Source organism: Cydia strobilella, chromosome Z (genome assembly GCF_947568885.1).
Source record: "Cydia strobilella chromosome Z, ilCydStro3.1, whole genome shotgun sequence".
Taxonomy (NCBI): Eukaryota; Metazoa; Arthropoda; class Insecta; order Lepidoptera; family Tortricidae; genus Cydia; species Cydia strobilella.
This window is the reverse complement of record NC_086068.1, coordinates 49,171,886-49,196,881: the sequence shown is the minus strand read 5'-3', so window position 1 is coordinate 49,196,881 and position 24,996 is coordinate 49,171,886. Positions and strand designations below refer to the sequence as shown.

The window sequence follows — 24,996 nt, the reverse complement described above, 5'->3', positions numbered from 1 at the left end:
ACCATCCCAAGCGGTACTCAAATTGTACGATTTGTTGAGGTTATCTACCTTGGTATAATACGAGCTTGACGATTGCTCGCGCTGACTGGTGCGCGTAAATACAGTGGATGTTGTGTCAAGGTCGTACCACATTAAGATTACATTATAACATCTGAACACCGGTAACTTCTCAAGTTAATTCGACATGATCCGGGGTAGTCAAGTTACCCATTCGCTTTCACTTATACTCGTATATCTACATTTTAGACAATGGGTTTCCCTGCCCACGTTAGCAAGAGTGTCATCTGATGTAACCTTGGTTATTTTTTATATATTTTAATAATAAGTAGTACGATTTCATGATTTGTACTGTTATCTGCGAAATCCTGTATATCTGCTAGCTATGCCAGGCGCGGCTTACATCCTATTTTACGTTGTTGCGCTACTTGCGCTACAAGTACATACATATGCCAGAGTTAAGTGAGCTCGAGCTGCATTCGAAGCGAACTTTAATAAAACATCTCGCCTATACTTTTGTATTATACTAGCTTTTGCCCGCGACTTCGTCTGCGTGGAATTAGTTCCAGCAGTTCAAGTATATCGCCTGGATATAATCTAATGGCAATAATTTTGAGCAAAATATGCTTAAATGCTTACACCAATTAACAGGCATTTCATTAATATTCTCATTTCCACCCCCCTTTTCACCCTCTTTAAGGATGACTTCCGTCATAAAAACTATACTATGTCCTTCCCCGGGACTTAAACTATCTCTATGACAAATTTAAACTAAATCCGTTCAGCGGTTTAAGCGTGAAGAGGTAACAGACAGACAGACACACTTTCGCATTTAGTATAGTATATAGTATATGTAGTATGGATGGATAGAGCGAGATGCCATAGAGTAAAGTCAAATCAAAATCGCATCGAGATTAGATTGTCAAAGTTCAAGTCTTCAAGTGCCACTCTATAGCCGCGTTCGGAATCAACAATATTTATCTGCGTGTCTCGCTCGAATAGTTATAAATGTTACAATTAATAATGACTATCTAAATATTTATTTACAATAATCGATCTCTTCATCATATGTTATCCTTTGACTAACCAAGCCTACACAGCACGAGCAATACCCTCGTAACGATCAATTACTAATTAGAGTATATAGACGTCAAAATAATGCGAAAGAATTTTTTGTACCATTATTATTTATGCTTAGCCGTGCGAAGTATCTCATGTCTCCTTATAACAGTGTTTATAATTTTTCACCTCAGCAGCTCGAACAAGCCTACTTTCGTCACTCCCTGGAGTGAGGAAAGTGCGACTTTCCTCACTCCAGGGAGTGAAACAATGTAGCTTTTTAATTTAGTGAAGGCCATGAAATGTCGTGTCGTGTCTTGTCGTGTCGTGTCGTGTCGTGTGTCGTGTCGTGTCGTGTCGTATCGTATCGTATCGTATCGTATCGTATGGTACATATTATAATACTTTTTTTCTGTTTTCTGTGTAATTCGAAATACATTTTAACCTTTAATATGTTCTCACTACTGAGGTGAAAAATTATGTGTGCAACACGAGAGCAAAGTTATTTTACATCTCGTGTTTTTGAGTCCCTCGCTACGCTCAAGATTCTACCTTAGAATCACTCGCTACGCTCTTGATTCAATTATAGAATCTTTCGCTTTCTCGGGACTCAAAATAAACACTCGCAAGAAAAACCAACTTTCCTCTCTTGTTGCACAAATAACTATTTCATCACACTTGCTCAGTAAGCGTGCTATTTCACGCATGTGCAGCTCCCGCCGCAGCTCCCGCCGCTGCTCCCGGTAAAGTCCATTCTACTCCCACAGGAGTTATAGTTTTTTTTTATTATGTCACTAACTCATACGAACCAAGTAGGCTCTAAGTAAAATACTTCTCTCTAAATCTAAAATTCAAGGTACAAAATTAATTTTATTTGCAAAATACTAACGTTTATATTTTAATTGTAATGTTTTTGTTTAAAAATATTTAATTTGATTAATTAATAGCCTTTTAAAATATAATATCTGGGAGACCGAGCTTTGCTAAAACATATAAAAACTCAAAAATGCGCGTTCTCCCCGAGATAAGACCTAGCTAGATCGATTTTTCGCCCCCGAAAACCCCCATATCCAATATAGCAAATTTCATCGAAATCGTTAGACCCGTTTCCCCCGAGATCCCCTATATATAATATATAAATAAATATATATAGATATATACAAGAATTGCTCGTTTAAAGGTAAGATTTACACAATTTTCAATCGAGGCCGGATTGCTCTGTGCCTTCGATGTCTAATCTGTCAAATGACAATTATGGCGGACGAATGTTTGAAATGTCACCGTATTTAAGAATTATTTCGCTTAAAATTTAGTTTTTTCTCCGCAAGTGTGATGAAAAACATTGTGTAACTCCGGGGGAAAGAATATTGCAAACTCGAGTCTTTAATGCACGGCAGCCGCAGGCCTCGTATGCAAAATTTCACTTAAGTACCCCCCTCGTTGCACAATGTACTATAATATTATATAAGTATTCAAAGCTTCGAGCAACACCGCCTTCCGACACGTCGGAAGGGAGGAGCCCAAGCGATATCTTACCGTACAAATCTTTCTGCCATTTTTTGCGGGGGTAACGTGCTCACAGTCGCACTTCTCACACACTAACATACAAAATCCAATCTGTAATGACGACACAAATACATAGAAAATGACACACTACACAGACAGATCTTGCACACCTCGATCTGTTTTTGTGTACGGACGAGTCACAAGTGTCAAAACAGGCACACTATCACATTTTCGCCGAAGAATTTTATTGCTTTCTGAGAGATGTGCTTGTGTCGACACGGCAATATCAAAATATTATCGATGTTAGGTCATTTATCATATTAAGGAGGAAGGAATAAAGGTAACGAATTGAAACATTTTCAACTACAGTATTTATTACTTTTTTATTTTCAAATTTGTACAGGCCCATAGCTCAGAATACACACAACACACGAACACGAACTCAAACTTACTTATCTCTCAAAGAAAACGCAAAAATACCTACCGTTTTGATACCTACACATAAATACTATGGAGTGACCTTCAACGCACAGCTCCCCACACCGCGCGAAGCGGCGGAAGCGGCACAACCGAACGCTAGGGTTGCCGATTGCCGACGCTTAGAAATCATTTTACGAATAAGTACCTACCTACTAAAACTATAGAAGATACCTAAATACCTACCTACTTAGGTAGGTACAAATATAAGTTTTAATTGTCAAGGCTGGCCTCGAAATCGACTGATCAAACTAGCATTAGAACTTGCCATTAGATGATGATGATGACGATGAGCAAGATAAGTTGTAATAAGTAATTAAGTATAATATTCCGTTTTATGCGCTTTATTCCGACGAGTGACTGCGAAACATTTTAAAAGGACATATCTCCCTGCAGTAACCGCACTGTTTACGCCGTATTATAAACCACGCAATGAACGCACCAAGAATTAATTGTAAAACTTTGTGTAGTTTAAAACCACATAGAGATTTATGTTACACAATAACAAAAATATTAGAGAAAATATGAATAGACATAATTATACAACCAGGGGCCGAAAGCATAACAACTTGTAACTAATAATATTAGCGGAAGTCTCTTTCCAATTCCATTGATTAGAAAGAGACTTTTGCTAATATTATTAGTAACAAATTGTTATGCAATCGGACCCGGTATAAGTAATACAATTAAATGACAGTAAGTGCTTACTCTTAAGTATCACAGTGGGACTAACTGCATCCCAATCCCATTAGTAACACTTATGTCAAATGACAAAATGACACTTGAATTTATCTATTTAATGTTTTACTAATGAAATAATATCGTTATATATTTATATAGTAAACATTATATGTTTATATAATAAACATATGAAGTTAGATTTGTCGCTCGACCGATCCGATATTTGCTGAATATTTGTACTGGGCGAGCAAAAACGATAAATCCAACAATTATATGAGACTAAAATATAATAATTTGGTGTTTAAATATAACACCATCTTAAATACTTTTACGGTTTAGACTCATTTGTTTAGTCACTCGCGCGACACGTTTCGGAGAGCTAGGTCTCCTTTCTCAAGCACTAACAGTGCGAGCAGCGTTCACGACGGCCGTGTATCGCGTAGACGCGTACTACGGCGCGCTGCGTCCGCGTCGCCCGCTGCGCGCGCCGAGAAAACCGGTTGGGGGAGGTCTTGTGCTGTCGTTGTAGACGGGCATAGTGGTGACAGTGGTGTGTTTGGGTTTGGGTCACCACACTTGTAGCGACACACAGCACAAACTCACTATGTCCACTAAACTGTCACAACACTCACTGGCACAGCCCAGCCGCTATCCCGATTGAAATTAGGGCGCCGCCCAATCTCGATCGCTTCTCGTATTTTGCGTGTTACGTAGCATTACACCAAAAACAAGTGTCTAAACCGAAAAAGTATTTATTGTTAGTATGTGTCACAACAGTTTAAATTCGAACGAACAGTTAAAATATAGGTACACATGTTTCTTTATACTTCTGAGCCCCAAAGTCCCTTATAAACGCCTTATTCCTGAAATAGATATCATACACTAAAGAAAAAGTGACCAAGTCCACCGGTGGCCGAGGCGGGAAACGAACCCGCGTTTTCAGCTTACACGGCTAACGTCCTGACCACTATAGACCACCCGGCCACCGGTGACTTGGTCACTTTTTCTTTAGTGTATAATATCTATCTCAGTTTATAATTTATATATATAGTAGTGTGACTACTTGAAAAACACAAATCAAAATATTTCATAAAATAATTTGAATTGTTCCCAATTTGCTTTATTCCTGATTTAATTTTCCGAATTCAAAACCAAAACTTATGCTTCTGGGACTTAGAGGGCTATACTTACTTAGCAGGTGGTCGATTATTATGAATGACATGAACAATATTTAGTTTAGTATTTTACAATTACAGGAGACGTATCGTCGGTGGGCGTGCAGCACTATAGTGCCGCTGTGGGTGGAAGAAGGCGGCGAGGAGGGCGGCGAAGAGGGCGGGCGGTCGCGGCGGGCACCGGCCGAGCACGCGGCGCGCTGGCGCGCGCGGCACCTAGAGCGCGTGGGCCACCTGGACCGGCGGCGCGGCGGCGGCGTGGTGGGCCGCTGGGTGCGCGCCGCCGCCGCCGGGCCCGGCCGGCCGCTGGCTCGCCTCAAGCCCTGCCTGTCCGTCTGCCAGCTGGTTGAGCAACACTGCCCCTACTTCCTGCCCGCAGACCGCGCGCCAGCGTACCCCACACAATACGCCGGCGAACCTACCTTTCTATGCCTAGGTTCGTATGTAAATGCATTATTAGTCTAATTCCTTTCAAATTCAAATTCAGTCGGATGGATAGTGTATAACGGTTAGTTTGGATATATCCCTACATTTATCCACATCTGCTCTAAACTTTTTTTTTTTTTTCATTTATGTATTTTACTTCATTATTTTATCTGCTGAAAAAAAAACAGAGTTCATACAGTCAATATATTTACTTAAAATGAGGAATAAGATGATACAATAATAAATGCGTAGGTATGTCCCTGACTGAATCGCCAATGCAGAGCCGAAACACATAAGCTAGAAAGTTGAATTTTACACATCGGGTTCCATCTATACTGTGTACAAGTACAAGAAATAAGAAACGGTTTTGAAAAATTCATTCCTAAGGGGGTTAAAAAGGGGATAAAAGTTGGTATCGGCAAGATATATATAACTCCGTAATAGATGGATACAGTCTAAAGCAAAAACGTGCCTCGAAAATCAAGAAAATTTGATTCTCGTTCAGAGGGCGCTACTAGCTTTGGCCTACTGTCGTATAGATGGCGTTGACGGTTTTGTTTGTTATTTAACAATTTTAACGCATATCAGTGAAAGAACATGGGTCAAAATCATAAAAATAATTAAAGCAAATAAAAAAAATCATTTATCCATATTTAAATACAATTTATCGTATTTTTATAAATATTTATTTTTAGTTTTAAAGTGTGTCGACAGATGGCAGTGAATTAACTGGGGTTACAAAATTTACTCTGACAGTACCGCTCTAGTATAAGTTACTCTATGGTATCGGTTTCAAGTTTTATTCAAAGTAAGGAACTTGAGACTTCGTAAAAACCAGATTTTAATAAAATACAAGAAAAGTGATTTTAGCGTTTTTAAAAATTCATCACTTAAGGTGAAACAGCGGTTTAAAGTTTGTAGCGGGAGCGGGAACGAACATTTTTGTGTGCGAGGGACTTGAAACTCCCTCAACTATTCAACTATAAAAAAACCGGCCATGTGCGAGTCGGACTCGCGTTCCAAGGGTTCCGTTCATTATACAATTTTTAACAATGTATTATTTTATGTAAAATGTGAGTGAAGAATGTCTTTAAAAAAACCCGTAGGGGTCGGATCAATAACTAAGTAATTAAATCCGACTCACGCTTGACTGCACATTGTTTTCCTGTCATCTATAAGTACAGTCTGGCAAATAAGAGTACAACTGTACTGTAGTGTCGTCCCTTTCAAATCAATCTAAGAGAAACGGGACGACACTACAGTGCTGCCACTTTTTAATTTGTACTCTTATTTGCCAGACTTTAAAGAACTATTTTATGTATTTTTTTCAAAATTTTAGACCCAGTAGTTTCGGAGATAAAGGGGGCGGAATGGTCATTTTTGCCTATTTTCTTTTCTAAAACATTTATCCTAAATTATAAAAAATATGTAATTGAAATTCTCACAAGGAGTTCTTTCATTTGGTATGTAACACGATATTGAAAAACATTGTTTTAATTTTCTCATTTACCCCCCTAAAGTGGCCCCCATATTTAAAATTCATTTGTTTAAGTTACATGTCCGCCTTTGGGTCACAAACTTACATATGTGTACCAAATTTCAACGTAATTGGTCTAGTAGTTTCGGAGAAAATAGGCTGTGACAGACGGACAGACAGACAGACGCACGAGTGATCCTATAAGGGTTCCGTTTTTACCTTTTGAGGTACGGAACCCTAATACTCTTATTGAGCACGAGTAAAGCGTTGTCTGCGATTGACAAGTCATTACGTCTATTAAAAAATAAAGCTTACATTGATAAGGTTTTAAAATAGGCAAGTCGGTGGAGATTGAGCTCTGAGCACCCCCCCCCCCGTACTGACTAAAATAATGCAATGCAACCTTGCTGTTTTGTAGCTATAAATTACGTGTCTATTAAATAAAACTTTAATCTTTAATCAGCATTCAATGTGTTTCATCACACTCGCGAAGAAAAAACTTAATTTTATTAAGCGAATTAATTCTTAAATACGGTGACATTTCAAACCATTCGTCCGCCATATTGTCATTTTTTGATAAGTTAGGCATCGAAGGCACAGACCATCCGGCATTCAGCTACGATTGAAAATTGTGTGAATATATTTTTAATTTCTCATGCTCTGAAAGAGGGTCATTGTTGTTCTAAAAGGTGTGCAGCAAATGATACATGTCTGCACTAGAGCATTTTACGTTCCAAGTACGATTATTTTTTACAATAAGCAATTGAAATTTGGGTTTAAATGAATTTGTTATAAAATTTCCATTCTGATATTTAACTCCCTATTCCATAAATAACAATACTTTTGCCTAAATTGTTAATTGAAAGTACCCTCAAGAAATACTATAAAAATGTATACTTTGTCTTGTTTTTAAAAAAACACACATGCATTTTACTTTCCTCGTATTCGAAATGAAAAGTAGAGTATTTAACTCGGGTGAAAGGCATCATTTCATCCCTTGGTTAACAATCTACTATTAAGCGACTACTAATAAATGGCTATTCTGATTCTGATTAAGCGGCTATTAAATTATTCAAATTAGATAGTTTTAAACATAAACAAAAATATTATATATTATAAAAATATTATTTACTTCTGTGAGGCTGTCACGCAATCTGCTTCTTTCTGTCCCATCCTCTTCATCAAAATTTTACAACACTTCTTTCACCTTCCAAGCTGTTCGACTCTGGAACTCCTTACCTCTGGACATTAGACGCGCTCAATCTTGCTGTATTCATAGAGTAATTTGCTGTATTCAAAAAAATACTGAAAGAACATTATCTATCTCTCCCTTAATAAGTGTATACACCTAGTTATCCTTTACTCTATGGCTGACATGTTGCTGCTATATCTATTATATTTTTAGTCTGTTTTATATATATTTATTATGTATGTCTATGTATGTCTATTTTAATTTTCTTATTTGTATATGTTTATTTACTGTAATTGTGTGTATGAAAGTAGAACACTACTCTTCTTAAATAAATGATTTGTCTCCGCTATCCAAAGGTTGTCTGGAAGAGATCGCTCTTCAGCGATATGACCGCCTGTTGTCTACCTCTATCCTTAATCAATTGTTTCTGTAAGCTCTATCTTTTACTGAGGTGTGCCAATAAAGAGTATTCTATCTATCTATCTATATTATAAACGTCAGTATTTTAAAAGTAAAACTCATTTATACCTACTTGGTTCGTCTGAATTAGTGACATAATAAAAAAAACTATAACTCTCTAGGAAGTTTTAGCTTTTTTTTTTCTCCACAATCCATAACTCCTGCGGGAGCAATATAGGCCTTTGTGCTTTAGTATATAAGAACTGCGTTACGACACTTGCAGCTTGACTGTGATATGTAATGTTTTGATAAGACTGCATTTTTCAAAATTCAAAATATCATTTTATTTATTCCCTGGTGATACAATACGCTTATTTAGTAGATATATGTGTTCCTTTGCGCCGTTGCTTTAAGTACTTACTGTACCTAATTATGACACAAAATAGTATTTTATACAATCGTGATATAATAGAGAGCTTTTCAGTCGAGTACAGTGTTTAAGCAACGAAGCTTGCTGAGTTGCTTAAGTAAGGTACGAGATTGAAAAGCTTGATTATATCACTATTGTATACAAAACTTTTTCTACGAGACAATAAAAATAATACTTTTAACTAGAATAGAATAATATAGGTAAACAAACCAAAAGCTAAGACTAAGATACGCGAGCTGCTGCGGCCCGCGATACCTTCATACTCATACGCGCCCCGGCTGCCGGGCCCGGCGTCCCCGGCGAGTTGGTCAACGACACCTCCTCGTAACATGAGGCCCTGGTACCTGCTCCTTGCTAAATTCAATTTTAAGACAGTTTTTTTCTTGATTTTGGCCTCCGTAGCCTATGAAGACTAACAATCAACGCTAAGCGGTTTTCGTAGGGTATGGATGTTGCTATATGAAGGGTGTCACATGCGCGTTTCTGACTTATGAAGCAATTGTTTCTACTACAACATAAAACAAAATGTTTTTGTTGGCCCACCAATTAATATGTGCCGTATCTGCAGTACGTTCCATAAGTTTCGTAAAATAGGTACTGAAGTATAACTGTGTTACTTTGTAATATTTGATAAAAAAAATATATTAATGGAATTATTTTCAAAATTGCTTTCTTGAGGTTAGATATGAGGGTGTCACGTATCATTTGTAGTATATTGTACAAAAAAAATTGCCATATTGTATCTGAAGGAGCCCAAACTTGGTATGTTTTGAAAATTATTTTTATTTTAATTTACACGTGACAAATGTAATGATGTGATATATTTTTAAAACCGGCTCAGTATGCTCTTTCATTTAATACCACACAAGATAGGTTTGTAAATTATTATTTTTTATACAAAAATATGTCTTACTCCTTTCCTGTTTTTTTGGGCTTCGGGTCAATTTGATTTATATGGACATTTATTTGTATGTATATCGTGCCGATTTTCATAGCTTGGTGTTAACCATTTGCAGCATTGTACTGAATTTCGGGGTGAACCGCCAGGACTATTATAATATAGGCAAAGCGATACTGTCATAGTAAATGTTGTAGCTATGGATGGTATAGAAAGGATGCACATCTCTTATGGCAGAATTGTTGCAAAAGTGATCGCTTTCAACTTTAAATAATAGTTCCTAATCTCTCCGGTGGCGCTAGTTAGGCTCTGGGACATAAGCCATATAAGGCAACAAATAAACCGACCAAATTACGTAGGTTGTTTTTTGGCAGTATTTCGGTGTATGGTGGCGCCGCCTAATTACTGTTTTTTGATGGACACTTTTCATACATAGAGATTTGGCTCCTTTATATAGTCTCCATGGTTGTAGCCACAGTAAATTCACTGCCATCTATCGACACACGATTAAAACTAAAAATGTAGGGTTTAGGGTTGATCACTCAAACGCCAATGTCAACAATACTTTTTATTGACTTATATACCTATAAGTACATACAGATGTAGTAATTACGGGTTCATACAAAACAGGTTTACTTCCTAACTAAATTAAAACGTGAAGTAGACGGCAAGGTTGAGCACGCCTACTTCCGTTGCAAAGAGCCAAGGGACAGTCGGGAACCTATCGCCAAGGCACTAGCTAAATCCTAGGGAGGTCAGGGAGAAGACTGCAAGTGGCTATCGAACTCCCGTCCCACTGAAACTAGCCAAAGGACAGAGGGTGTACCTATCGCTAAAGCAGTCGCTAGCTGAATCAATCTGATGCGGCGCGGACGCGGCTTTTATTCGGTCCGGTCGGCGATCGTCGTGCGCGCTCGGTGCTCCTCGGTGGCTGGCCGGTGTGACGCAGTACTGTGCGAGCGAGAAAGTATCCAAGCCCGCGCGCCGTGAGAATTTGTATTGTTACATTCTCCCCCTCTGGTACTCGATGACGTCCCGTGAGAGTACCAGGATCTGTATTGTTATATTCTCCCCCTCTGGTGCCCGATGACGTCCCGTGAGAGTACCAGGATCTGTATTTATTGTTATAGTCTCTCCCTCTGGCACACGTATGTCTAAAGAGAGAGTACCAGGACTTGTGTAGAACGCTGTCTCCCAGTTTCACTAAGTCGACTAGTTGGAACTATCCTACCGTAGATACCGCCTGAGAGGGTGTTCGTCAGAACCCTCCCCCTGGAGTGAAGCTGGTCTGATAGCATACATCAACTACATTGGTGTTACTGTGGATTCTTCTGTTGCTACTTTGTCTTCAATTTATTTTGTTACTACCTTCTTTAGATGATTCGTCGTTTGCCTCCTTATTTATTTCGTTTACATCCATTTCGTATGTAGAAAAAATGTAGTGTAGGCATAACTTCTTCTTAAAATGCGGGTAGTTTTCATTGCTGTGAGTCTCAACTCACAATGTAAAAATAACCAAGGGACAGTCTATGAATCTATCGCCAAGGGACCTAGGTAAGTCTGGGAGAAGACTGCAAGTGGGCTATCGAACTCCCGACTCATTGTTACTCGCCAAAGGACAGAGGTGTACCTATCGCTAAGGCTGCCGCAAGCTAAGTCAATCTGATGCGGCGCGGACGCGGCTTTTATTCGGTCCGGTCAGCGATCGTCGTGCGCGCTCGGTGCTCCTCGGTGGCTGGCCGGTGTGACGCAGTACTGTGCGAGCGAGAAAGTATTCGAGCCCGCGCGCCGTGAGAATTTGTATTGTTACAAAAATAAAAATATCCAAAAATGTATTTATATATGGATAAATGATTTTTTTTACTTGCATGAATTATTTTTATATTATTTTGACCCATTTATTATTTCACTGATATGCGTTAAAATTGTTAAATAACAAACGAAACTGTCAACGCCATCTATACGAGAGTAGGCGGTAGTGGCGCTATCTGATCGAGAATCAAATCTTCTCATTTTCGAGGCACGTTTTTTCCTTAGACTGTATCCATCTAAGAGGTGATGTTCGGATGGAGCAGCACTAGTGTTGCGGCGTCGTTGTTGTCGCCGCTCTACGAGTATCTGACAACTTCCTTGATAAAATGAGTGACGAATTGAACGTTATAATCGCGGCAGTAATGCGGCGGCAAACGTCACTCATTTTATCAAGGAAATTGGCAACAACGACGCCGCAACAGTGCAGCTGCAGTTTACATTCGTTTAGAGATAATTATCTATCATTATCAGAATCGATTTAAACAATTTTTATTTTTATTGAAAGGTGTATTTAGTGTAATCTCATAGAAATTTCAATACAATATAGTATTGTTTTTAACCGACTTCAAGATTCCAAAAGGAGGAGGTTCTCAATTCGGTTGTTTTTTTTAAATGTTTGTTACTCCATAACTCCGTCATTTCTAGACCGATTTTGAAAATTCTTGTTTTGCTTGTAAGTATATACATACAGATTGGTCCCGTTTTTGTCAAAACGCAGTTCTGATGATGGAATCCATGAGGAATCGAGGGAACTCCTCAAAGGTTTAAGGCATACATATAGTGATTTTAGTATTTTCATCAACAAATCAAACACTTACATTTAAAAATGTCACATTTGATGAAGCGGAACTGTTGATGATGATCAGAACGGAACTCTTCAATGACGCACAGTTCACGTTATTGTTGTTTTTAACTGCCATTCTCACAGAACAGAACTGCTATCAGAAAAGTAGGTTAGGTTAGGTTAGAACTGTGACCCTTACAGAAACGAAATGCTATCAGAAAAGTTGGTTAGGTTAGGTTAGAACTGCGACCCTCACAGAACCGTAATGCTACTAGAAAAGTGGGTGGTTTTACCTACTTTTCTACATAATTAGGCAAAAGATGCTGTCTTTTTGATTTCATTGTCTGGAATCTAAGAGTGCACCATCAACAATAAGTAAACTTTCAGCGGCATCCCCCATTGAAGTCGGTTTTTTTTTCTTAAAAATTATTAGATTTGGTTCTTATGTTGTTTGTTATAGGTATACCATTAATTTACTTGCATGGTAATTTGCTTGTAACGTAATGAGTGTAAAACGACTTAAAGCTTATAACAGGAAAGCGGAAGCAGACCGCCCCTGAAATCTTCCAAAGAAAGGTAGTTTATTTTTTACGTCCCTTACTTTTCGCTTTGTTTATAACGAAGTTCCATTTTTTTATTGATGCCCAAATGCCTTGCATGTAACACATAAATGCAAGGCTTTTTATTTCAATTATACATTATTTCTATTCAAAGGTTGTTTCAGCATATTCTAAAATGTTGTTAAGCAAATTAGATCAATAATTTAATATGTTTCTAAAAACACGCAAAGGTGGGTGAATTTCAAACTAAATTCGAAAATCTTTTTGTTAATTAAAAAAAATCAAGATGTGTGTTATTTTTCCTGTAATATTTATGTCAATGTTAATGTTATGTTAAATTTTATTACCGTGCGCGTCGCCATATCTTATTTAGCTCACCGTCAGCGGCATATGACCAGCCGTAGTAAGAACGCTCTATTTTTAATGGGGAGTAGTGGGCAAATTAATTATTTGATCGGCAGACGGAATAATTAATTTGCCAACCAAAGCAGCAATTAATTGCGAACTGGTTTAGAAATACTTGCTAATCTTATGTTGCTGAACAAATATATGTTTTTGTTCATCAAAAAAGGAATATTTTGCAGATCGATTAAATGACACCCATTTTTAATACGTACGTATAGTCATTCTTGTTATAAAAAAAGCTGCACTAAAATGATAGTAAGCCGCTTTGCAAGATGATAGTGCAGGCCCTATAAAACGATATTTTTCGAAGAATCCGTAATTAGGATCCTTTTAATTTATCGAAAAAAAAAATTGACCAAATTTCGTTATGGTTTTTGTATTCTTTGGCAACTAATCATTTCGAGTAATTATAATTTGCTAAAATAAATGTTGTCAAACTAAGGAAATTTCAATTTTTTTTTCATACCATTTTGGAAAATATTTATATGCGACTTGTTAAGTTGGGAAATGATTAGTTGTGTTTAAATTTTTTGGTAAAGATAGTTTGGGATATGAAAATTTGGCAAAAAAATTCGGTAATACATTAGTAACCCTCCGTAATTTCGTCCCTTAGGAGCCGAGGTGAAGCGAGGTTTGTTAAAAACAAAAAAAACTACAGTTTTATGGATTGTCCGATTTCGTTTAATTTGATGTCAATTGAAAGAAAATGACATTCTTTATTGTAAAAAAAATAATAAAAACAAAATATTTTGAAAAATAAAATAGTGTAAAAAGATTGAAACCCAATTTTTTCCTTTTACGATTTATTTGTGCAAATAGTAGTTCCACATTGAATAATGTCTTATAAAAAAGTAAAATGTAAATAATAATAAATGTAAGTATGTCATAAAATTAAACACATTTCTCATCATATACTGAAAACCGCATCAAAATCTGTTAAGCCGTTTATGAAATTCAAGTTTCAGAAGTTGGCTTAGTTTTATTTATAAATTATTTTATTTATTTTATAGACCAAGAAGCATGTAAATCATAGTAAATTTTGAGTATTTTGTGGGTATTTACTTTTTCTACGTTGAAAATATGTGTATATTATACGTCCTCATTCGTACTGGCCATAATAGTTAAACTGGAAAAAGACTTACGTAATATCGTTTTAAGTTTGACGACCGGTCTGGCCTATTGGGTAGTGACCCTGCCTGTGAAGCCGATGGTCCTGGGTTCGAATCCCGGTAAGGGCATTTATTTGTGTGATGAGCACAGATATTTGTTTTTGAGTCATGGGTCATGGGTGTTTTCTATGTATTTAAGTATTTATATATATCATTGTCTGAGTACCCATAACACAAGCCTCCTTGGGCTTACCGTGTCACTTAATCAATTTGTGTAAGAATGTCCCTAAAAAAAAGTTGAAAAAAGTATGAAATTGGAACTGATATCATATTCAATCATTTTTATACGGTTCTAATACCCTGAAAAGATACATATATCTATGTGTATTATTAGCTACTTACTTATTACTCACCTTTTATTGCTATATACCTTCACAAAAACACGGTGCACTACATGGCAAATCGACGCGTTGACAACCACAGAGCCTTCGTTAGCAACGTCAGACGCATTTGTCTAGTTGACTTAGTTCTGACCAAATTGGTGCCACTTGGGTGTCCCATTTTAATAAATTACCCTGTATATGGCCCACACGGTACGCTGCACGCAACGTATGTTTGTGAAGTGCAGCTAAAGTTGAGGGAAGGTTAGTTACAAGTTTGTTCTTTACTGTAATAATAATTTTGCGTATTTCATTTACCGTTCTGTGCTCCGTATGTGCATCATACAATTTAATAAAATGGTTTCTAGGGGACCAGATAACCTTATAAAGGCAGGAGTTACGTCAGGATGCTACGGGATGATGGACATATGCGTGTTGGAGTCCCAGGGCCTAAATAGGGCTGGCGGAAAACTGCCTACGAATTTGTACATACCAGTAGCCGTTAAAAGGGGCTACCCCAGGTCCGGCCCATGTTTAGGGCAACACACATCGTTTGCCACACAGCGAACAACGCGAGCTGCGTTATAGGCACAAGTTTATCGGAACCATCTACTGCAAAAGTCCTACAAGCATCAAACTGCAAGTTCCCGGCCCTAATTCCGCATCCAAAAAGGGTCAAACAGGATGACCCACTATCTCCAAAGCTGTTTACCTTTTGGCTACAGGAAATCGTCCAGAAGCTGGTGGCCAAATGGGAAACAATGGGCATTGACGTCGGCGAAAAAAGGTTGACAAACCTGCGTTTTGCCGACGACATAGTCTTGTTTTCCCACACTGCACCCCATTTAGAGAAAATGTTAGAAGGCACAGTAAGTCTTGAAGACGGACTCGAAATGAATAGGACAAAATCCAGTTAATGATCAATGGCGTGAAACGTAGGGTCACTATAGATGGGCACGATACATAATTTGTTGACGAATACACCTGCCTGGGCCAGATAGCATCCTTCGAGGAAAATTCAAGGAAATTGATCCACGCATCAAAAACGCCTGGAAGAGCTTCTGGTCCATGAAGAGCAACCTTCCATCAAAACTCTTACACTTCGACATGTGTATCCTGCCTATCCTAACCTACGGCGCATAAACTTGGTCATTAACAGAATCCCTGGTCCCGACTCAACAATATGACAGTACTAAAAATCGCCATGTAAATAAAACTTAGCCAAATTCTAAAACTTGAATATCATAAACGGCTCAACCGATTTTGATGCGGTTTTCAACATACAATATAAAATATGTTTGATTTTATCATAAAGTACTTTTCGTAGCCATATTTTATGTGGAACACACTATTTGCATAAATAAATCGTAAAAGGAAAAATAGGTTTTCAATTTTTTTACGGTAAAGAAAGTTATTTTATTTCAATTGACACCAAATTTAACGAAATCGGATGATCCGTGAAACTTGTAGATTTTTTTCTGTTTTTTAACAGACCTCGCTTTCACCTCGGCTGCTAAGGGACGAAATTACGGGTTTTTCGAAAAAAATCGGCAAAGCGGCTTGCTATCAATTTGCTATCATCATGCTTTCGGGAAAAAAAGCTTCATAACCAGTAAGACTAGTACTGAACCGACCGATAGATCACTGTAGCCTGATGCAAACGTATCCTTTTAAAGTATCCAGTTTGTTGATTGTGAATGTTGCAAACCAACTCAGGTTTGCAACATTCACAATCAACAAACTGGACGCCGACTCTGATGTAACTATCGTACCAAAAACATTTTCATGTAATATTTTGCCAAGACGAGACCATATGACTCGCACTGCCAAAAAATTATCAGATCTCATGTAAGTAGCTTCTAACTCTACACGGCTTAACTTCACAAATTCTACACCTTATTCAAAATATGTGGCTTTGGCCGTCTCGATACTTCCAAAAGCGAGTGGTTCGAAAAATGGAATATTGAGCATTGCGAGGGTTTCAAGGCACGAAGGTTAAACAAATTTTGCCACCGAGTGAAACACAACATTTTTCACCATACCAACACAAGAAAAATACTAACTGTAAAATATCAAACACATCAAAGCAAATGTTATTATTATGAATGTTATTAGCTTTTGACGTAGCAGATCGAAATGTACTAGTCAGCAAACTTAGGTACTATGGGGTTGAAGGACCTGCGCTGTCACTTATGGCCGACTTACTGCGGAACAGGAGGCAGGTTGTGGTCGCCGACCACGATCGAGTAAGATCTGACTCAGTGACCACTAACATGGGCGTAGCGCAAGGGTCCTCAGTCTCCAACATTCTCTTCTCCCTTCTACTGAACGACCTACCGGACGCCATTAGAACCGGTGAAACATTCATATACGCCGATGATGTGGCCGTCGTTGTGAGCGCCCCGACGTACGACGATCTTGAGAGGAAGCTAAGTTTGACCGCGGCAACAGTATCCAACTGGTTCACAAATAATGGTCTGATCTTAAACATAAAGAAAACGCATCATATACATTTCGATCTCTCTGGGCGGCAGATTAGGAACTTGTTAGTGTCGATCAATGGCGACCTTATTAACCCTTAACTACCTACGTCCGATTTCTATAGCATAACCACCTACAAAAGGTCTGGTAGACCACTATTTGAAATGGGTCTAAAATATTTATAAGAATTATGTTAGAGGGACAATTAAATAATATTTACCTATCTATTCGTTGAAGGCATTTATTAACAAATACCGATACAACATTAATCAATAACATATAGCTTGAACTTAACATATAACATTTTTCTTACTTTTAACAAAAAAAAACATTGTAAATCCTTTGGGACAAGGGATCACAAAATATTATTTGCATGATATATTTTTTTATTAATAAATCTTAAAGAACAATAATCAGTCTAGCTAATTAGCTATAATTTTTATATAAAAACGTATTATCATTATAAAATTGCAAGCTATTCAAATAGCCATTTTTCGCGGCAGCCAATGCACAGCCAATAAATACAATACTTACACATTTTATTCAATACTTCATTATATCTGTCCTAGAAAGCTGAACTTTCCCATGTAGTCTAGGTTTTAGATACCTACATAAAACAGTAAAACTAATAAATCTGTAACTTTCACCCTCCCACCTCTAAAAAAGGGGGTGTACAAGTAAAACTAGGACACTTCTCGATGTCCTGATGAGCCTATTAGGGTCTACATAAAACGCTGTACCGTAACACCCCCCCCTCACCCTCCCCCGCTTGCTATCCTAAAACTGCACCCCGTTATAAAGGGGGTGCAGTTCTAAATACTTATACAGAACTAGTGTACCCAGGGCACTTCCCGATGTCCTAGAGAGATAAAATATTTAGTATGAAGCCTATATGAATTCTATACAAAGATCATAAAAATTAAGAAATTTGTAACTTTTACCCTCCATCCCCTATTAGTGGAGTGCAGGCATAACAATTTTACAAAGAAAAAACATAAAATGCGTTAAAATATTAAAAACTACAAGCCCATAAAAATAAACGTAACCTCCTAGGCAAGGTCTCAGAGACCAGCGAGATATAGTATATAACCACCTAGGCAAGGTCGCTGAGACCACCGACGACAGTCTTTTGCTCACCAAATTCACAAAGACACATGTCCGAAGGCGTCGATCACATGGCCGGCACTGAGACGGCTGCAGGGAAAGGTACAGGGTCACAGAGGTCCGTGCAATGAACACGTGTTGAGTTATTCACTATTTTGTATTTGCAAAGGTCTGAGAGACCTTGCGTAGGTGGTTAAGGGTTAACCAAGTCACAAACACAGCATTCTTAGGGTTTGAACTCGATAGAGGCCTGACTTGGAGTCACCAAATCGACAAAGTATGCAACAAAGTAGCAACGGCATGCTTCCTATTAAAACGGCTGGCGCGATTTCTCCCAAGGGAAATCGTTCGATCTTGCTACTTCGCGACCGTGCATGCGCACCTCCAATATGGAGTCGACTTGTGGGCAACGGCGGCCGGTTGGGAGAGGGTATTTCGACTCCAAAAACGCGCAATAAGAGCCATAGCGCGCGTACCCCAAACGGACTCGGCGAAACCCCACTTTAAATCATTAGGTATTTTAACATTGCCTTCACTTTTAATCCTGCAAATGGCAGTGACTACGCGAGAAGAGGTAAATGCGACACCCGTGATCAATGATGTGGCTGCGCGCAGGTACGCGACCCGCAGCGCTCGCTCTCGAAAGTTGCCCCTTGTCTCACATAAACTCGCAAAATCGAGAAAACTTACGAACGTCATGGGTCGTAAGGTGCTCAACCACCTACCGGCTGACATTACTGCTGCACCAAGTGCGCCTATATTTAAGATTAAGCTCAAAAAATGGCTTCTCGAGCAGGCGTTTTACGACCATAGGGAGTTATTCTCTAATACATAGTGTAAGACGCTCTAATGATAATAATGATATTTGTATAGGTAATATATTTTATATTAAGGTTGACATGTAATTAAATATTACCAAATAAAATGAATATGAATATGAATATTAAATATTTATCATTTAAAAGTCAATTCTACCAGCCATCATAAGGAAACAACTCAAAATTTGCATTTGGTTATTTTGCCTCACATGTGGATAAAATACACCTTTCTCTTCAGTTTTCGAACAATCAAGAGAGCCTTTTCTTAGCAGCTGGTGTGGTGAAAAAGTTATTGTAGTAAGAAACGAACAGATTTACTGTTTTATTGGGTCGTGTGTTGCTTCTCGATACACTTTTGGGAGGGTGTCAGGGGGCTCTTCCGCATCCCTGCTTTGGAGCCTGTATGGTGTCGGACCCCACCTTGTCGGGTGGTCGCTCACCGTCATTGTGGGGACGACTCTGCAATCTGGTGAGGGTGTTTTATTGGTCATGTTTTGACACGACCTCGACGTTACGATTGGTTATTAATTAGTGCGCATCACAGGCATGACGTTCATTTTCTCATGTCATGAACCAATCAGCGTGACCAATTTGAAGGTCAAAAGTTAAATCAGAATCAGCCTCCTGATCTACATCAAAAAGGGGGAAAGCAGCTGCCATACGATGACAATGACAGACGCTGTTAGTCCAACCGGCCCTAAGAAAATGAGAGTTAAGTATATCGCCTAGATCTTGTTGAATACATTGTTTGCTTAGTTACCTTTTCTACACAATCGTATTAATGCAAGCCGGCCCTAGGAGAATAAGTTAGATAGTCCACTTTTTATTTTTTATTTTTTTATTAGCCTACTTTGGTGTCCCACAGCTGGGCAAAGGCCTCCCCTCGTTTTTTCCACTCGACCCTGTTATCGGAATTTTCCCACGCATTCTACCCCAAATGGTGGGAAAATGCCGATAACAGATAGTCCAGATGATTTTGAAACTTTGTTTTCTTAGTTACTTTTTCTGCAAACTGTATCTACCTACATCTAACGTGATGGATGTGTATGATGTATGAGCGTACCTATCTACCAGTGGCGCGAGTAAGAAATATTCGTAAAAAAGCCGGATCTAACAATGCTTTCCTTTTGTGCGTCAGCTCAAAGAAAATGTCTTATATGTTTGAAAATTCGGCAAGTTGGGGAAAATCGATATCTGCGAGCGCTCCGCCACTGTTATCTACTTTTCTCTAGTGAAGTAGGCGAACGTAAATTAAAGTAAACCTGTAATGTTTTCAGACCCCCGAATACCAGAAACGGGCGCACAGAAGAATAAGTCCAACTACGGATGGGACGAGTGCTGCTACTGGTACTGCGAGCAGCGGTTGTGCTACCGCTGCGAGTCGCGGCTGAGCGAGGCGGCGCGGCCCGAGGCCGAGCACTGCGCGCCGGTGGAGGAGCGCCTGTCGACCTGCTCCGTGCCGTACGCAGCGCCGTCCGCCGCGCCGCCTCGCGCGCCGCGTCCGCCTCTGCTCGCCGTCGCGCTCTTGCTGCCGCTCGCCACGCACTTACGGACCCACTGGACAGCCTACAAGCATCTAGTGAATGTGCGCGATTCGAGGTTATAGTTTTACGTTCATGTGCGTCGCACCCCCGCGTCTCGCGATCGTATGTTTGCGATCAGAACTTCTACTAGTACTGTATTATGATAATAAATTACCGCGCGGTTAGGAGTTCAATGATGGTCGCGCTTGGCGGGGCGGGGCCGTCGCCGCGCCTCGCGAGTGCGATGCTCGTACTTACTCTAAGTGAATATTTGTGTCCGAATGCTCGATACACTCAAAAGCCAAAAAATAGAAACACCAAATGTACTCAACTTATGCATTTAATCTCGTAAGCCGAAGTTCCGGCCAGTATGTTAATATTTCAGGCACAAACGATATTTTGCTTGAAGTGAAGATGGTATATTTTAAATAGAGTTTTACAGCAACATCGTTAATAGGCACTTTATACTTTTTAGTTATTTTTGCTAAACTAGTTTACATAGAGGCAGTATTTTTTAAAAGTTGAAAAAACGAAATTTATCTACGTCATTTACGATCTACCGTCAATGACTTAGTTGATTTACAACACCATCCTTATTTTATAAATGTTTTAATTAATTATATTAGGAACAAATCTGCTACATGACTATAAGCAGATCCTCACCACTGGGTAACGCGGCTTCACCTACTATGTGATGATACTTCTGCTGGTTTCGCAATAACTACTGGCCGTAGTTGGCTCCGCGTTGTTCAGTATCATAAAAGGATTTATACCTACTTTGCTATAGGTTGTAAGTAAGCACTAATACACGGATGGCACTGTACTTAAAGAACTGAAGAAAGTGATTTTGCTCATTGGAACAATAGATAGTTGACAGATGAATTGGTATTTTTTTGTGTCAGAATTTGTTTTGATAGATTCGCGAGCCTTCATTGAAGTAGGTAGTAACGAGTGGGACTCGGAGGCGCGCCGCCGCCGCCGCCGCGAAAGCTGCGCGCCGCCCTGGCTCTGCCGACGCCTAAGTGCTGGTCTATGAAAAATATTGATTAAACTAATCTAGGGATAATTAAAAGTAGTTGTTGTTTTGTAAGAAGTAAAATACGACTAATAATACATATAATGCAAGTTGTATGTAATAATATCCGTCTTATGAACTATCATTCAAGTATTGCCAGATGTATCATGGTTGATAATGATTTTTATAATGAATTGATTTTTAATATATATTATTGTATATGTATATTATGTCAAAGATATGATATTGTGTAAAACAAACTTCATCAGGAATATAGTCGTTCGTGTATGAAGATCTGATAACAATGTTTGTTACTTTTACTTATTTTTGAAAAATATTAAAAATATAGAGGTGTCGTTGAACATAATGTGATCGATAACAAAATATAAATAATGGTTATGAAGACTTTATTGAATGGATATTTGTTGAAAATATTGTCCTCAGGCGGGGATGTAGTTGTTGTATTCAAATGATAAATGATAATAATATTAAGTAAGTTATTTTTTACGTTTTTTATCGTGTACATATGTCAAAAAAGTTCGTTGTTCCCAATTCCGTACTTAATCAAAGTCACTACAAAGGTGCTAAAGGTCTATTAATGCTTGTTAGGTGTTTAATTTGTTACCAACTCAGGGCTAGGCCGGCGCGCGCGGGCGCGCCTGTGCCGCCGTCGGGCGCATTACCAACTCCGGCCTAGAGCGGCGCGGGCGCGCCTGTGCCGCCGTCGGCGTCGGGCGCATTACCAACTCCGGCCTAGAGCGGCGCGGGCGCGCCTGTGCCGCCGTCGCCGTAGGGCGCACGGTCCGTTGCACCGCTTCACTGAACTCAGCCGTTATTCACGCGGTCGCCGTTCACTAACGTCTCACAATCGCGCCATTTCTTTGCTGTTAGTAGGGCGGCGGAACAGGTTTTAGGTTACTTTTCGTTCATGTCATCTCGGATATGGGTAAATATGGTATCAATGCATTCAGTATAATGTCCTGAGATGACAAGTAGTTACTGTGACGTCATAAAGTCGGCAGTACAAACTTTTTTCTTTTAAACATACCATGTGGGGTACCAAATGAAAGGGCTTTACGAGTAGATTACAAATATATAACATGTGAAATTTTTGAACGTTTTCTAACAATTTGTTAGACTAAGTAGTGAAAATGTTACAGTGTGTTATTCTGATCTACTCACAAAGCCCTTTCATTTCGTACCCCACATGGTATGTTTAAAAGAAAAAATAGTTTCTACTGGCGACTTTATGACGTAACAGTAACTACTCCCACCAGTTTCGCGCTTGTGACATGACATGAGCGAAAATCGATTTCTAGAAGACTTTTCGAGAAAATGCCAATCCACTATGTCACTTATACACTTAAATACTTGTTCTATTTCCAAGATTGATTGTATAGTTAGATAGTGTCCGATTAAAAAGAATGTCCATTAGAATTTTTATGATTATGTATAAAGCAATATCCACGCCGAAAGCGATATTTTTTTGCAGGTATTTGGGCAATTATTAAGAAATAAGTGTTAAATTTTTAACTACTTTTGGCAACTAAAAACTTACATTACACCCTTCTTTTTTTAACATTACATATTAAAACTAACTTAACAATATCAATATCATTGCAACGCGTAAAGCACTTGGTAAATCATAGTATCATCATAAGTAGTTATATTATGTAGAAATGATGTATGGTTTCAATGACCACCAAGTCAAAGCTGATTGTTTGTGGAAGTACCTAGGAAGCAGATCCGCATAACAATTATTCAAGCTCATGGATAAAGGAATGATTAAAATACGCTTATTCCTTTAAAAATATTATGTTTTAGATTGCTTAAATTAAATGATTATAGGTTGCGGTCCTTATAGAGGTACCTACACATTATAAATCTGCAAGCAACGTGTCATTATTATGTTTTTTATTATTATCTATAATCTAGATCCGTAATCCATTATATAAATTTCCCTTGTCTCAAAGGGATTCATTTTTAATGAAAACCTTTACATGTATGTACTAAATTATATCAAAGTGTCTAAAGTATAGTAATAATAAATGAATTACTAGGATGATAAATTATGAAACAATTTCGAGCACTCGTTAAAACTTACACATTGACCGTATATTCCTTCTTTGTGGATTTTTCTACTCTTAAATCTCGATATCTTCAAGTATTCGCTATTCTGTATTCGAGTAGATCGAAAGACCAAACGAAAGGAAGGAAGTTCGGTTAGAATGTCGTTGGAGCATACTTATTACATACAATTCATTTCCGCGATAGATAAAGCCAAACAGCATTGTAGAGCTAGGGAGTAAGCGTAAATGGACTTTTTTAATGTCACAGTCCCTGTCCACTCGCCATGGAATCTTATAAAATTTGGTTCTGTAGTAACACGAAGTTAGCAATAATTGGTAGTAAATATGTAGATATCCCAAGTTATCCATGAGTGGTTTGGCCTGGTTCCGGGGCGGGGGCGGGGGCGGAAGCAGCGCCTCGCGCGGCTTTTGGCGCGCCCTTGCCTGCTGCACGCAGACGCAGAGTGCAGTGCCCTTCTCCGTAGGTTTAGTCTAACGGGTACTCTCTGGTGAGAGTGTACGTTCTTTTTTTAAATGTACGTACGTTTTAATGTACATAATAAAGTGTAAATGTTTAACGCACAAATAATATGAACAAAGAAGCTGATTATGTAAAACAGTGTATGAAACCTTACGTATTTAGCTGTAAACTATGTCCGGAGAATTAATTCATTAGGAACACGATTGGCATAATTTCCGTGCTCCTTAAGTCTATTCAAACGAATCACGTTAGTCTGTACATTAAATGTAAATAATCAGTTTAATCTTATGGTTCAGTTCGCATTGTCGCCTCGCTTTGGCTCGCCATTGTGGCGTGGAGTAACTTCCACCTTACCTTGTCTCACCGCTGGCGAGCAGCAATCAATCGGCTGGCGCTTTACAAACTCTACAAATAGAGTTTGTAGCTATGATAGCTGTCTTTCTTTTTAGCATTATTTGGTTAACGCGAGCGAGTTTAACAGGCGACTACATAACGGAGGGCGTTTCCAACCTTATAATCTTGTTATGAAACGGTTATACATATGATCTGCCAGCTGTTAACAGTGACATTTCTTCAACCAGAAATGCCAATGTTGACAGCTGACAAATCATATCTATAACCGTTTCATAACAAGATTATAGAGTTCAAATCGCCTCAGGGTCATTATTTAATCACTAATGTCCAGTCTCATTAGGTACACAATAAAAATGTAAGAATTCATTGGGAATTTGTACATAT

The 24,996-nt window shown here is 38.6% G+C and overlaps 1 protein-coding gene and 1 non-coding gene across 2 annotated transcripts in view; one reads left to right on the top strand and one right to left on the bottom strand.

Annotated features, from left to right (window-relative positions):
• The window catches only part of LOC134754637 (uncharacterized), a 102,734-nt gene extending 81,159 nt beyond the window's left edge, over nucleotides 1-21,575 (top strand). The window contains exons 2-3 of the mRNA XM_063690977.1: nucleotides 4,977-5,331; nucleotides 20,448-21,575. Of these exons, the coding sequence (XP_063547047.1) occupies nucleotides 4,977-5,331; nucleotides 20,448-20,776 (684 nt within the window). The 3' untranslated portion in view covers nucleotides 20,777-21,575. The remainder of the gene's footprint in view (nucleotides 1-4,976; nucleotides 5,332-20,447) is intronic.
• Nucleotides 4,631-4,704, bottom strand: Trnat-ugu (transfer RNA threonine (anticodon UGU)). Its single transcript has one exon. It is a non-coding gene; the product is annotated as a tRNA-Thr (tRNA).
• Nucleotides 21,576-24,996: the final 3,421 nt, after the last annotated feature.